We start from the raw sequence: 15,447 nt of genomic DNA, 5'->3' as shown, positions 1-15,447 counted from the left end.
CGCAATCTGGCGAGGTGTTATTCGATCGCCTAGATCCCTCGTATCTGCACAGCACTGAACGTGGACTGTACGAGTGGGCTGGACGCACCTAATACTGGCATAGCCGTAAATATGATAGCTTTATGTGAAAATTGCACTTCCTTATGCAGCCTTTGAATCGTGAATGTAAAGAATGCAATAGTATATCCCTATAGGATGTCAAATGTCACATTAACCGATGTTGAAGGACGTCGTTATTAAACAGGTGTATAAGACTGTTATTTAGGTATTAAAGTCGCACTGCATATTTCCTATCTCGCCTCCCACCGGAAGTGATGCCATTAAACCGGAAGCGGACATAGGTTTCTATTAGGGTAACTTTCAGTAATAAAGAAAAGAAGAACCAAGTTCAGATGTGTAAAAATATTTTAATATATTCCACACCTTGTGATTCTTGGAGCATGTTTCATTAAATGTGATGACCGTACACAGTTATTCTTCAGAGGCCCAGGATACTTTGACGAAAATGAAAGCACATTTCATCTAAAGTTCACTTAGTACATAGTTTATCAGCTATCTATGCGTGATACTGATGGCATTTACGAGAAACTGATAACACTTGGGAAAAGAAAAGGACTCAAAGTGACAAAGAGTTTCCAGAAATACCCATTGACACTGAATGACAAAAGAATGTGACATGTGAACGTGACAAACTAGAGTGACAATATTCAATACCTGTTAAGATTCTGTGCTAAGTGATCTTCAGCGACCAATGGCTGGTTTGTTTGCAATATTCCAGCTATATGTCTGAAATTGAGTCTGAACCAGACAACCCAGTGATCAACAGCATGAGCATGGATCTACACAATTGGGAGATAGGATGATATGTGTCAACCAAGTCAGCGAGCCTGACCACCCGAGCCTTTTACGACATGCATGGGTTGCTGGAGACCAATTCTAACCCGAATCTTCACGACTCGTTAACTTGGTTGATGAATGTTGGTCCTAATCAACGATCCTTCCACCTCGTTGATCCCAGTGGCGTTATTGGATGCTCGCAGCGTCACTCATTAGATCGTCTGGTCCAGACTCGATTATTTACAAACTACTGTCGTACAGCTGGACAACTGCTGATTGCGGTGTTAAACGACAAGCAAACACAACATTTGATGCATTAGTAAAGCTTTTAATCTTGTTACGGTAGTTGCATGGAGTACCTCTACAGATGTGAAGCATCAATTACAAAATAAATCCTGTTTTATAGAAATTCCAGTTTCGCCTTGTACCTGAAGAGATGACTTGCCTTTGCATATTTACGTCATGGGTATCACAGGTGACGCAGTTACACTCACCTCGCGAACACCCGGTATCACCAATATTTGACACTGAAAACACCCTCAATATACGGTTGAAATCCTACAACTCTGATTTTAGAAGAACTTTCTTATTATTACGGAAAGTGTAATTACTTACTATTTATGTGTTTAGGTGCAATGTCCCACAGTAGTAATGTGTAACTGCGTGTTCATAACTATCAATTCTGGAGCAAAGGTTTAGGTAGTTTTAAGAACGTAATCTTGAATCCATCCCTTTATCATGCATATTTATCAAGCATAATTGTCAAGACCCGGACATTAGTCTGGATGTCTATGCACTGTTCCAGTTATGCAGCTTATGAGCTGCAAACCCAAAGCTTCTTTCTTTAATCAAAACCTGTATGTAAAAATTATTTTGGTAGATATATATTTTTGTCTGTGTTTGTTTGTAGTTGCTTTTTTATAAGAGTAGGCCATTCCAGAAACCAAAAGTTAAGTTTTACATAAATAAGGATTGGTTGAAAAGCGATATAACGCAAAGCTAATCTAGTGTATCACACTTCCCTTATATTATGATACACTCGAAAAGCTATCAATTACAAAATTACCACGGTTAGAGACAAAAGATAATAATATCGCAACGTTGATTCCTAAACAAAAGATATTCAATGACCAAACATAATATATATTGAATAAATGGGGTTATACTTCCTGGAGTAATACATGACTTCGTAGTTTGTGTAGTCATATAAATTGAATTTAACATAAGAGCGAGATGTTACATTAACTCAGCGAGTGTTAAATGAGATCCCTTCGGCGGTTGCAGATTCTTGTCAGCCTTGGCAATAGTTTCATCAAGATGTTCGCAATCAGGTAAGCTATAATTTCGCACATGATATTTTTTCTAATGTAGACCTGTGGAGATCCGGGTTAGAATGGATCTTCAGTAACCCATACTTGTCGTAAGAGGCGACTACCAGGATCAGGTGGTCAGGCTTGCTGACTTGGTTGACACATGTCATCGTATTCCAATTGCATCGATCGACGCTCATGTTGTTGATAGCTGGATTGTCTGATCCAGACGCGACTATTTACAGACTGCCGCCATATAGCTGGAATATTGCTAAGTACGGCTTAAAACTAAACTCACTCACTCACTCACTCATGTATTTTAACACATCCTGGACAATATCCGATGACCACAACCATGACTCTCACTGACCAACACGCGTACTGACATCACCTAGATAGTGAATTTCATCAGCACAGTTAAATCAGAGACGGGCCCAGGATTGTTAAATTCGAGGTCACCCATTTCATCATTGTTGGTGAGATATTTGGGTCATTAGTGTTCATAATATACAACTCACACTTTGCTGAGGATCACAAAAATTCACAACTTTACATAAACGTAGATTTATAATTTGAAAATTGTAACAGTCACTTTAATCTAACCTTATGCACTTGTGGCATGAGTAACCACAAAAGGTATGGGATCCACAAGACGAAATGACATACTGAAACCTAGGATCCATGCTTACAATAAGCTTAGATATTTATACCATATTTGACCCCACATCATAGTTTTCTGTTGAATCCATGATTTTATCCTAAGTGAGCAAAGTGTGAATAGTATATTGTGATATTTTCAAAAGGTGGAAAGAAACATGAATTGAATTACATAGGATATTCAATAATTTCAAATACAGTATCGTTCCAGGATAACTTTATTCTTTGATCTAAAATGATTTTGTTAATTTTGCTCCATGCAGGTTTGCGCCGATGATCAGATAGTCCTTTGTCCAAACTTCAGTCCTTCTTCAGGTAAAACACTTCTTGGCCTTGCTGAAAGTGGTAAAAAAAACAGGAGCATTTGGTTTGGTGTGAAAACAATAACTACACTTTTGTATACGTCTATTATTTGTTGTTTTGTTTTTGTGTTCCCATAATTGAGTACAAGCATATAAAGTAAAGCAATAAATGTACAAATACATGATCAAGGTAAGTTTAAATCATGGTATGTTTTGCGCATTGGTTATTTTAATGTAAATAATTATTACATATTAATATAACGGTAAGATTAAATATGTGCAATAGGAAGTGAATCTGTCATGGTACATGGTACTTACTTACTTTCTTACTTTAATGGAGGAATCTTAAATGAAGTACCAATTTGAGTGAGTGAGTGTAGTTTTACGCCGCTTTAGCAATAATCAGACAACATCACGGCGGTGGACACCAGAAACTGGATCCACACAGTGTATGCATTTAGGGAATCGAACCCGGGCCGAACGTTTTAACCACTAGGCTATACAACTGTCCCTATTTATTTTTAGATATGACAAAGAACTCACTTAGAACAAGAGCAATCACAGCCACAATAAGGATTGCTATTATGGAACCACATGCGGCGGACACATCTATTAAGCTTTGGGCATCTGAAATATAGAAATTGAAATAATATATTTAACCCCTGTCAGCGTGTATTGCAATATCTGAAGTGGTGATCAAAACTCGAGAAAAACATGTCTCATGTTTCAGTACAGCATAAAGATCCATATCCGGTGTTCGAACAGTGAATTGGGTGGCTTGGATTCGTAAACTGGACAATCATAATCTGACAGCATGGTATATGCTCATAATATCAGTCACTGGTTTTTATCATTAAGACTGTTATTAACAGTTCGATTTCATGTAGTTTCTGAAAGTGACGTTATGGAGTTCTTGAAAGGCCTTTAAAAGTTGTAAGAACATGAATACATGACATTATTTTATGGATAACAACTTTATTTTATTCTTTATACCAGATGGAATGAAGTTGTTATCCATACAAACGTTACGTCAACAGAACATAGCGAAATATCTGTTGGTATCTGTCTGACTATGAATGACATTTTGAAATCTGATATATCAGACAGTGAATTAAATAGTACTATAAACAGGCTGAAATGTGGGACTGCACCTGGCCCCGGAAATAATCATGAAATGTTGTAGTATTTTAGTTCTGTATTTGACAGTATTGTTCAATTGTGTCATGCGTACGGGCGTGTTTCTTTCTATTTGGGCTAAAAGTATTATTATACCTTTACATAAGAAGGGAAGTGTGAAAGATGTTAATAATTATATCTTTGATAGACACATTAGGAAAATGTCTGACTGTGGTTTTGAATGAAAGATTAGCTCAGTTTGCCGATTTGTATGAGAAGATCCCAGAAGTACAGGCTGGATTTAGACGTGGTTACTGTACTGTTGATAATATCTTTACTTTACAATGTTTGTTTCAAAAATATCCATCTAAAATGGAAGGAAAGTTTTATTGCATTTTTGTAGATTTCAAAAAGGCTTTTGACTCTATTAACAAGAAACTTCTTGGTCGTATATTAGTTCTTTTAAAGAATATGTATTCTTAAATTCAGTGTGCAGTTAAACTTTCTAATACTTCAGTGTCAGAGTTCTTTGATTTATTAAGGGGTGTTCGTCAAAGGTGTATTATTGGTCATTTTCCATGTTTATGTTAGAACTTCAGAGCATGATAGAATCTTCTACTCTAAGAGGTATATCAGTTGGTCAAGAGTTTATGGAAATAATGTTATTATTATATGCGGATGACTTGTGTTTTGTTGATGCTAGTGTCATTGGTTTGCAGCGGAAGATAGATATTCTTGATAGTTTCTGCAATAAGTGGGTTCTTCAGGTTAATTTAGATAAAACAGAAGTTATGGTTTGCAGGAATGGTGGTATATTAAGGCATTATGAAAAATGGTTCTTTAGTGGCTCTCAGATAACGGTTACGACTTATTATAATTATTTCGTTGTTGTTGTTTTTCAATTAGATTGTCTTGGCCAAAGTGTGTAGATACATTAGCTATCAAAGGTATAAAGGCTCTATTTTTCATAAAAGTTACTTTTTAAATTGTTTGACAATAAAATTAAACCTGTGTTATTGTATGGTGCCGAAGTTTGGGGATTTCAGAGATATCCAGTGCTAGAATCATTTTTTACTAATTTCTGTAAGTTTGTGCTAGGGGTTAGCAAATATAATTCTAGTAATGCTGTTTTGGCGGAGTGTGGTAGACATCAATTGTATGTAGATTATCATGTTAAATGTGTTAAGTATTTGTGCAAACTTTGGAGGATACATAATAGTAGGTATCCCAGGCAGCGTTATCTTTCAATGAAACAACTCGATGAATCTGGCAGGACAACATGGGCAAGTGGTGTAAGGCAATTACTTTTCAGTTTCGGATTTGGTGATGTGTGGCTGTTTCAGGATATTGGTAATGTGGATATGTTTTTAAATGCTATTTAAGCAATGCATATGTGAATGTAATATACAGGTAATTATCAACATAAGTAAATCTGATAGGTTAAAATATTATCTCCAGTTCAAATCGTGTTTCGATACAGAATATTATATCATGCATATTAGAAACTGGGAGTTGAGGAGATATTTATGTTTGCTTAGATTAGACGAGTAACCTATTCAAACAATTACTGGTCGTAGTCGTTATGCAAGAAGATGTTATACACTTTTTGTTTGAGTGCCCAATGTATAATTTGAGAAGGAGAAAATATATACCATCTAAATTTTCTGTTAACCCTACTACTTATTCTTGTAAGTTACTAGTATGCAGTAAAGATCATGAAATTATTCTAAATGTAGTAAAATATTTTAAACATTGTTTGTCTCTCCGCAATGTATAATCATTGTCACTTTTACTAAATCATCATATATTAATGTTCAACGATGTACATGGACCGATGGCCTAAAAAATGAATAAACGATATTGACTATCGAAATATAATATAACCGCATCAATGCGCCTCTACAGTTTACCTGCTGTTGAAACAGTTGTGTTGTAATCCTTGTAGTACATTTCTGGAACAAAAGGTTGAAGTCATCACTTTGTATTAAGATATTTCAACAGTATCAACATCTATAAAATAAAGAAAACGTCACTTGTTATGTTGTTACGTATGAACTGAGATATGAGCATTCCATTCTCGACATATTTCTAATTAAATGAAACAAACATGGATTGAAATTCTATAAGGTGTCATCACAGGGTAATGCGGTATACTCACTATCGCGGTCTGCTACAAAAATCATTGCTGATTTGTTTCCTAGAAATTCAGCGTTGGCCCAGATCTGTAAAAAACAGGAAATACAGCCATGCGGAACAGCATACATATGGCAAGACTCATTTTCCGTATTTACCCATTTATTGTATTAACAGTTAAAGTGCGATTACAAACTATGTTCTATAATTTCTCACGCTCGTTTATAAGAGATAGAAAGCAAAATATCATTTTACGCAAGTTGGTTTTAGATATCTTGCAATCATCCTGATACCTTGTTTCAAATCGCCCTGAAAGGTTCTACGTTTAAGTCAGACACTTTAGATACCTTGCAATCATCCTAATACCTCGTTTAATCGCCCTGAAAGGTTCTACGTGTAAGTCTGAAGTTTTACATAACTTGCTATCATCCAAATATTTTGTTTATCTTCTTGAAAGGTCACATTTTTACTTATCTTTATTACTCTATTGTGCTGCTGTCGCTTTTCTTTGCCCACTGGCTTATGTCATTTGGTTCATATGGATTTATACTGTATATTATGTGTCATGTGAGGTATTCATACTATTGACATATCTGGCATCTGATATTACTTTACTATATCTTCGACATTACATCTACCCGAACATTTAAAAACCGCAAACACAAGTACAATTGTTACCAGTCCTGTTTACTTCTTCGAATTGTTTCACTGCTTTTAGTCAACTGTACTTACTTTTTAGATGGAACTATATTACGGTTAACCATGACGTATCAAAAATCATTTTAAGATTTCGTAATTTCTTTCATTAACTTTTACACTTTTTTGAATAACATTATGATCTGGAGGTTTATTTATAAAAAACCTTCTGTTTCTTGATCTCGATTTGGATGCCTTGCAAATCTTCCTATTACTTTGTTTAATTCTCCCTTGAAAGATTCGACTCTTCAATAACACTTTCACCTTTAACTATTGCTATATATGTTGGTATTTTCGTTTCAAATATCCTACTATCTGCCACTATAAGGCTCATGGTAGAATATCGTGTAAAATCTCTATATATAATGAAACATTACGTTATGATAAGATACGACCCATAGTCTTGATGCAGCAAGAGGTGTGCTTCTTCATTACACTATTAATACAAAACAACCAAAGGTGCTTTGCATCATACGAACCTGAACAATGTACTTCCCGTCTGGGATGACAGGGAGATACACCGTGTGGGGGGCGCTGCAAGGATCCTCTGGGTAGAAGCTTCCTGCAGTCAACGTCAGGGATATCTGCATTGTAAATACATACGTCAATATAAACAAGTAACAGCTCATTTTGGTGGGAAAGGTATATTGCAGTAATATTCCCAGCTCACAAACATTTCCTTGTCATGACTTTCATTAGAGACCAAATGCATCGGATGGTCAGTCCAATGCATGGCCTCGTATCCTGATAATTACCAAATATACAATATGGATCCACTTTGGATCTACTTTATATTTTCTGTTAAATAAACAATAAAAAAAATGGCTGGTAAAAAAAACTATATGTTAAAGCTTTGAAAGTTTCAAAGTTTCCTTACTGCGGCCTTGCATGTCGTAGCTGACAACGACTCTCAGAGTTGACGCTCACTGAAATCTTGGTGAAAAGAGCATGCTCGATTGTTCCTCAAAAGTTGTGAAATGTAAATATGTTGGAATATTGCTCGATATAGAGGAAACCTTACCTACAGGAAATGAGAACTCATCCTTTTTCTGTCACTCTGAAGCTTTATGTATGTATCTAAACAGCTTGAATCAGAGGAAGAGAATCAGTTATTTGCTATTGTCATATCATCGTCATTCCTGGCGCTCAAATGATCTTCCATTGATTTGACCAACCCAATCAGAAATTATAATTTATAGTATGCATAAAGAAACAGGTCCACGTTCAGAGAGTATGCAAAACGTGCGTATATTTGGTGGTGATACCTGGCTGAAAATTTAACAAATGCAAAGGACATTGACTTAGTGGAATAGGAAACTAAGTGTTCCATACTAAAATCTCCTACATTGCCTGTGTAGGAGATTGTGTAGCTCGTGATGTGCCCATTCCTCATCTTCTCAGGGGGGCATTCCCAGGTGAGTCTGACGGTCAGGTATTGATTGTGGTCAAACTTTACACTGATATTTTGCACTTCACCTGGAGCTGCAGTAGAGAAGTAAGAACAAGTTAGTTCAGCTAAATTAGAATTATTCAAAATATTATACATATATAGATGTCATTCGCAAGTCAAGTTGTGTACATTCACAAAAGACGTGTGATTTGAATATTCCCAATTTGAATAGTCTGCATGAGTTGCGTGAAAATGAATTAAATGACGACGCCCCTGAAATCAAATTCATCTTAAATCAACGATATATAAAGTAATACCTAACTTGTCTTTTCTGCATGTCCAAAATTTGCATGTAGCAAAAAAGGGCAAGTCGGGCCCTTCACCTATTTGATTCTGGCGTCATGTTATTATAAGGTAATTTTCAATCTTTAGATTGTCTTACTTACCAGAGGGCAGTGTTTTGACAGGTTTGGATGTTGCCATGTTTGAGGTTCCAGCCTTGGTGCTGGCTGTTATGGCGAACATGTAGCTCCAGGAGCTCAACAAATCCGTTGTTACGAAGGAACTGCTATTCTGGCCTGCATCACAAAACGACAGGAGGGAAAACGATATAATAATGGGTCACAGAGTTTTACCTTGTTTCATGACATAAGTATGTACTCACAACACACGCAAAGACAAGCAAAACTTTCATTTCTAACTGCGCCAGTACTCTTCTCACATGAAACACAGGATCCAAGTACAATTATTTCAGTGAGATGGGTAACCATCCGTTGTTTTCTGATTGAAGTTTTATCATTTAGATTTAACAATTCTTGATCACCCTAATTGTGGATACAATGGTATTAATTTCAATGTCTGGAACATGAGACCGGCTTCTGATCCTCTGATCGTTTGTTTGTGTATCAGTTTTGTAACGAAATTGATGTGGTGGAGGTGGGGTATAAGCTCGAAGGGGTGCTGCTGTAGGACCTCGATAATGGTGATGATCATGCTGTTGCCCACTAGATTGTCTGGACCAGACTCGATTATTTACAGACCGCCGCCATATTGCTGGAACATTGCTGAGTGCGGCGTTAGACAACAAACCAAACAACAACGTCGATAATGGTGATGAAATAGGATCCTAAATATACACAAATAATAGAATAATATTTTGCTTTTTGTATACTGTAAGTGATATTCCTGCACACATTATCTGCGATAAGTCGATATGTTTATAAGACATATTCTTGTTAGTCACAGCTTTGTTTTATTTATTCTTCAAGCCAAGCCCTAAATGTTCATATTTCGAACCTGCGATAACTCGAAGTATTTGTTTCCTTCAACTTCGAAACAACGGTGTTTAACTGTATATTCATTTGTTGCATCGAACGTTTCATAATCGCGTAGACTGTTTAAATCACATGTGCTCAAAAGAACATGAACTGGTGAATGGATAATGCCAGCTCTAACCTTCAACTTTGTATTCGCGATCCGCAATATAACCACCAGACGCCCTGTCGATTTCCTTAAGAACCGTAACATCGTACCACATTGGTCCAGCATTGTGGGAGGGAACGTCCCATTCAATCAAAATGGCGGAATGGTTCAGAGCAGTTCCCCGGATGTTGGCTGGTGACGCTGGAACTGAATCGTAATACGCAATGTTACTTTGATAGGACGGAAAAACATGGATAATATGAATACCAGAAATTACTAATTGCTTACGATTTAAGGAGTCCTGTAATTCAATTTTGTAAGAAGCCAGCCAGAGAAACACGAACTAGTGTAATATATACTTAAACAAGACCTTCGTTCGTAGGTCATTGTCGTGCGTCACCGAGATCAATGAGCATATATGTAGGTCATAGATATGATTGTAGCAGTGAGGGAATTCACGCCGTGTTTAGTAATATTTAGCTTGTTGGGGCAATTCTTAGAGAATTATTATAGGGCCATTAGGAAACAGGGTTTATGTAAGGGACCGTTCATAATTTATAGCTAGGGGGCTGATGCTGATTTTAAGGGGCGTCACCATTTTGTTCTGGGGAGCTAGGTGGGGTCATCAATTTTGTACACACATACTAGGGGGGTCAGCAATTCTGTACATAAAAATATGTTTAAAATTATGCTTTGAAATTATGGGAAGGGAAGGGGGTAATTGATTTTGTACATGGCATGCAGGGGCACTTATTTTGTACATACAATTTAGGGGGTCATCCACATTGTACATGCTTTTCCATAAAATCATCATTACACCATAATGGGCAATAACGTCATAATATACTCAACGCTGCAGTTTGTATTAAAAACTCAACACAACACAGTCTAACAGCTATGAGGTTATTACTAAATGTCTTAATATCCCAATATCACTCAACAGTATTAACATCCACATCTGTACCTGTAAAACATCGAGTCTTAATCAAGACAATCTATACTGTGATTGACATCATGTGATTGCATCAGTTTTGCACCACTTTGGTACAACGACACAGTCAACAGAGTCAGCCTGTCTGATCACCGGATCAACCAACTGTCCGGGTTAGAATGAGCCTTCAGTAACCCATGCGTGTCGTAAGAGGCGACTAACGGGATCGGTGGTCAGGCTCGCTGACTTCGTTGACACATGTCATCGGTTCCCAATTGCGTAGATCGATGTTCATGTTGTTGATCACTGGAATGTCTGGTACAAACTCGATTATTTACAGACCGCCGTCGTATAGCTGGGATATTACTGAGTGCGGCGTAAAACTAAACTCACTCACTCATTCTACGTGTTGTTAGCTCAGTAAAAGTCATGTCAAAAAGGTTACAGTTTTATACAACAATATTCATTGTAAAGACGTGTATAGAACAACCACTATAGACACTTTATTACTATACTTACTTCCAATGTGAGTCTTGGCTGTTATTGTAGAGTTTTCCCCTATTATAAACCTGTCTGTGGCAGCGACAGAAACTGTGTAGTCTGTGTTCGAATCCAGCTGAGTAACGCTGTACGTCATATTACCATGGCATTGGGCGTATGTCCAAGTAGTGCCAGCAAGAATGTAATTACAGTTGGACTGGAAAAGAAACACAATATCACAAATGAGACACCGACCAAAAATGTGTGAGTGGTGAGTGAGTGAGTGATCTGCGCAAATTGGGGTAATCGATGACCCGACAATCCAGTGATCAAGTCAGCGAGCCGATGACCACCAAGATCCCGTTAGTCGCCTCTAACGACAGGCATGAGTTACTGAAGATCAATATTCTAACCCGGACCTTCACGGGGAAGAAGGGAACGAGTTTTATCCCGTGTTAATTGTGTTTGTGTTGTATGTAAGTTATTCTTTTAGATGAAATTAATCCCTGAACATTAAGTGTGTTACCTTTCTTTTGTACTTCATTTTCGTGCGATATTTAGCTTTTGTTTGGCTGGTTTTTTGTTTATTTGAAGTTTTGGGTTATTTTGTTGGGTAATGCATGTGTTTTTGTGGTTGCTTTTGGTTTTAATTGAGTTTTTCCAAAAAAAAATTTGGTGTTTATTTTGTTGTTGTTTTGTTGTGTGTGTGTTTTGTGTGTGTGTGTGTGTGTGTTTGTTTTTGTTGTGTTTTTTGTTGGTTTTTTGTTTGTATTGTTTAGGGTTTTGGGGGGGCTTTGTTGTTGTTTTGTTCTTATTTGTTGTTTTCTTTGGTTTTGTTGTTTTGTTTTTGGGGGTTTTCGGGTTTATTTTGGATGGGGGTGGGGAAAGGGGTATTATTAAGATCGGTAAACGGATACATAAAAACGTGTTCCTAAATGGTAATGTGATTTGTGTTAATAATAACAATATAATGAAGCTAAGAATTCACTTACAGCTGAATAAGACTCATTGTTGGGGAGGCACAGGAAAATTGCCGCTTGGACACATTCGTCTCCCCTGCTTGTGTAGATGACGTACTGGGTGAAGTGAACATCACTTGTTGAGGCCGACCACGACAATCCAACAGACGAAGATGTCCCCACTGTTGTCTTCAAATTGTTGACTTTACCTGGGACTTAAATATGTTAGCATTATTACTCCCAAACAGATCATGAATTGCTTTTTTGTATGTAAATAATAATGTTCGAATATGTAACAAATAATTTTTCCATGATCAAACATATTTTGAATGTGAATTACCTTTTGCTCTGAACAACTTATCATTTAAAACCTAGTATACTACTAGTAGGTATTGATTCTTACATACAACTATTAGGTATTGATTCTTAAAACATCCGACATATTGCTTCAAAGCATACAACCATTGGGTATTGATTCTTAAACGCATACTTATGCAATGATTGTTTTTGTCAACTCCGCACTGAGTAGCAATATTTCAGCTTTATAGCGACTGTTTGTAAATTAGACCATCCAGTAATTAATATAATGAGTTTCGATCTACGCAACTGGAATACGATTACACGTGCCAACCAAGTCAGCGAACCTGACCACCCGATCCCGTCAGTCGCCTCTTACGACAAGTATGGGTTGCTGAAGATCAAATCTAACCCGGATCCTCACGGGTAGCTTATTCAAGGATGAGACTCGTACAACTGGAGTCCGCTTTCTGCAGATGTTTTCTCAAGAATATGGACACGTTGTTTTCAGGGCATGTGTCAGAGAAATGTACCAATCCATGGATGGCCATGTATATCGCCTGTATTGTAATCTATAGGACAAGACATACAATATGGACACGTTGTTTTCAGGGCATGTGTCAGAGAAATGTACCAATCCATGGATGGCCATGTATATCGCCTGTATTGTAATCTATAGGACAAGACATACAATATGGACACGTTGTTTTCAGGGCATGTGTCAGAGAAATGTACCAATCCATGGATGGCCATGTATATCGCCTGTATTGTAATCTATAGGACAAGACATACAATATGGACACGTTGTTTTCAGGGCATGTGTCAGAGAAATGTACCAATCCATGGATGGCCATGTATATCGCCTGTATTGTAATCTATAGGACAAGACATACAATATGGACACGTTGTTTTCAGGGCATGTGTCAGAGAAATGTACCAATCCATGGATGGCCATGTATATCGCCTGTATTGTAATCTATAGGACAAGACATACAATATGGACACGTTGTTTTCAGGGCATGTGTCAGAGAAATGTACCAATCCATGGATGGCCATGTATATCGCCTGTATTGTAATCTATAGGACAAGACATACCCACAAAAGGTGTCGTGGTAGTAGTTTCCTCTGTAGTAGACGGCTTTGTTGTTGATGTCTGAAATATACATTAATGATGATAATAATTATTTAAGGTGGCATGGGGTAAACGTCTCATTCAAGAAAAGTACATTTATGTGACGAAATGTAAGACGTGAGCACACTTTCCAGTGCTTATCCGGGACGGTGGGATAGCCTAATGGTTAAAGCGTTCGCTCGTCACGCCGAAGACCCGGGTTCGTTTCCCCACATTGGTACAATAAAAACCCATTTCTGGTGTTCCCCGTCGTGACTTTGGTGAAATATTGCTAAAAGCGGCGTAAAACTAAACTCACTCACTCACTCACTAGTGTTTACCCACTGTACAGCCATCATACACTTTATATAAGACATCAGGCCAGGTAACAATAAGTACATCTTTCTGTGTCTTTTGGTATGACACGATCACAGGATCCACTTCCTCGATACCGATGAGGCGGTAGGTCAATAGAGTGAGTGCGTTAATTTTTAACAATATTCCAACATTATCACGGCGGGGTACACCAGGAATGGGCTTCACAAATTGTACACATTTGAGGAATCGAACCCGGATCGAACGCTTTAACCACTTAGCCACCCCACCGAGACCCAAGTAAACAGTGAAACATTAGGATGACACATAATTGGTAGAAAGGAGTAACAGTGCCTATAAGGGACATTAGTTTGCATCATATCCAGTATGGTTTGTCTGTTCTTTTAGACCCTAATCATCAATTTCAGTGAGTGAGTGAGTGTTACCATTTCACCATGTACCATGAGGAGAAGTGAACTCGATTTTGTTTCAATATTTTAGTTTTACCCACTTTCGCCTTAGTTTCGGGCAGAGAGGTAGCCTAGTGGTTAAAGCATTCGCTCGACATGCCCAACACCAGGGTTCGATCCCCACATGGGTACATTGGCAATGGGTAAAGCCCATTTTTCGTGTCCCCCAGTAGGAATATTGCGGCGTTAAAGCGGTAGCCTCACTCACTCACTCACGTGTTTATCACTTGACTGATTCCCACTTGTATGGAATTAGTACACCTAGAAACCAAATCAGCGAAACGAAATCAAAATCATAATTACGTTTCTTGCATACATAAATCTAAGAGAATGTCGTTAGAGCGTGGACTTAGACGACTGGGCGATCTATCACTCTGGTAGACCGGTGCACAGGATATAGCACGTAGTATGTGTAGTGTAGAAGCATTTGGTGTAAATGTAACTAGAGCACCCCGCTTGGCTAGATAGGTCTAAACACTTACCGTAAGTACAGATCCGATACTAATAGCTGCCAACATGAAACACCATCTTGAAAATACATGTATGTCCATTGTGAATGAATGCTACACGACGCTAAGGCCAGTCACAGTGGGACAAGGAATTCTGTATCAGGGTGATTTACAGGGACTGTCCACCCAGCGCTGTAGGTCAGGTCAACTGCTGATAAGCGGGCGGCTGTGTCGTGTTGTGTAGTGTTTAACTAGCGATCGAGAGAAATATGTCAGCAAAACGCAGAATCCCTTTACGAGTACATTTCATAAAAACGTTTGTCCGCTATTTCGGATTGTTAGCAAATAATAAGTTCTGGATAGGAGAAAATAATATTTAGAAGATAGAAGAAAAATAAACCAATTCCATAGAACTGTTAACTTTCTGATATCCATACTTTTTTCTGGCTGCGCTTTGACCATGATTCCATCTTTAGAACTGCTCTGTTTAAGACACTCATCTATTCCATCAAGCTTTCGACTACTTTTTAATTTGGCTGCGCTTTGAGCATGATATGGAGCATGTTTGTTTT

At 37.7% G+C, this 15,447-nt stretch overlaps 1 protein-coding gene across 1 annotated transcript; it reads right to left on the bottom strand.

The window, feature by feature from the left end:
• Nucleotides 1–3,006: 3,006 nt before the first annotated feature.
• Nucleotides 3,007–15,046, bottom strand: LOC124274878 (receptor-type tyrosine-protein phosphatase F-like). The gene is made up of 12 exons (XM_046710249.1): nt 14,909–15,046; nt 13,626–13,683; nt 12,267–12,448; nt 11,314–11,491; nt 9,897–10,070; nt 8,888–9,019; nt 8,397–8,533; nt 7,531–7,635; nt 6,381–6,444; nt 6,133–6,174; nt 3,650–3,733; nt 3,007–3,140 (listed from the first exon to the last, which is right to left on the bottom strand). Exons 1-12 carry the CDS (start codon nt 14,975–14,977, stop codon nt 3,082–3,084), a joined length of 1,284 nt encoding a protein of 427 aa, XP_046566205.1. The 5' UTR covers nt 14,978–15,046; the 3' UTR covers nt 3,007–3,081.
• Between the last annotated feature and the right edge of the window lie 401 nt (nt 15,047–15,447).

This window comes from Haliotis rubra, unplaced genomic scaffold (assembly GCF_003918875.1).
Source record: "Haliotis rubra isolate DU_JTF1 unplaced genomic scaffold, ASM391887v1 Scf195, whole genome shotgun sequence".
In the NCBI taxonomy this organism is placed as follows: domain Eukaryota; kingdom Metazoa; phylum Mollusca; class Gastropoda; order Lepetellida; family Haliotidae; genus Haliotis; species Haliotis rubra.
This window is presented reverse-complemented; position numbering and strand designations above follow the sequence as displayed.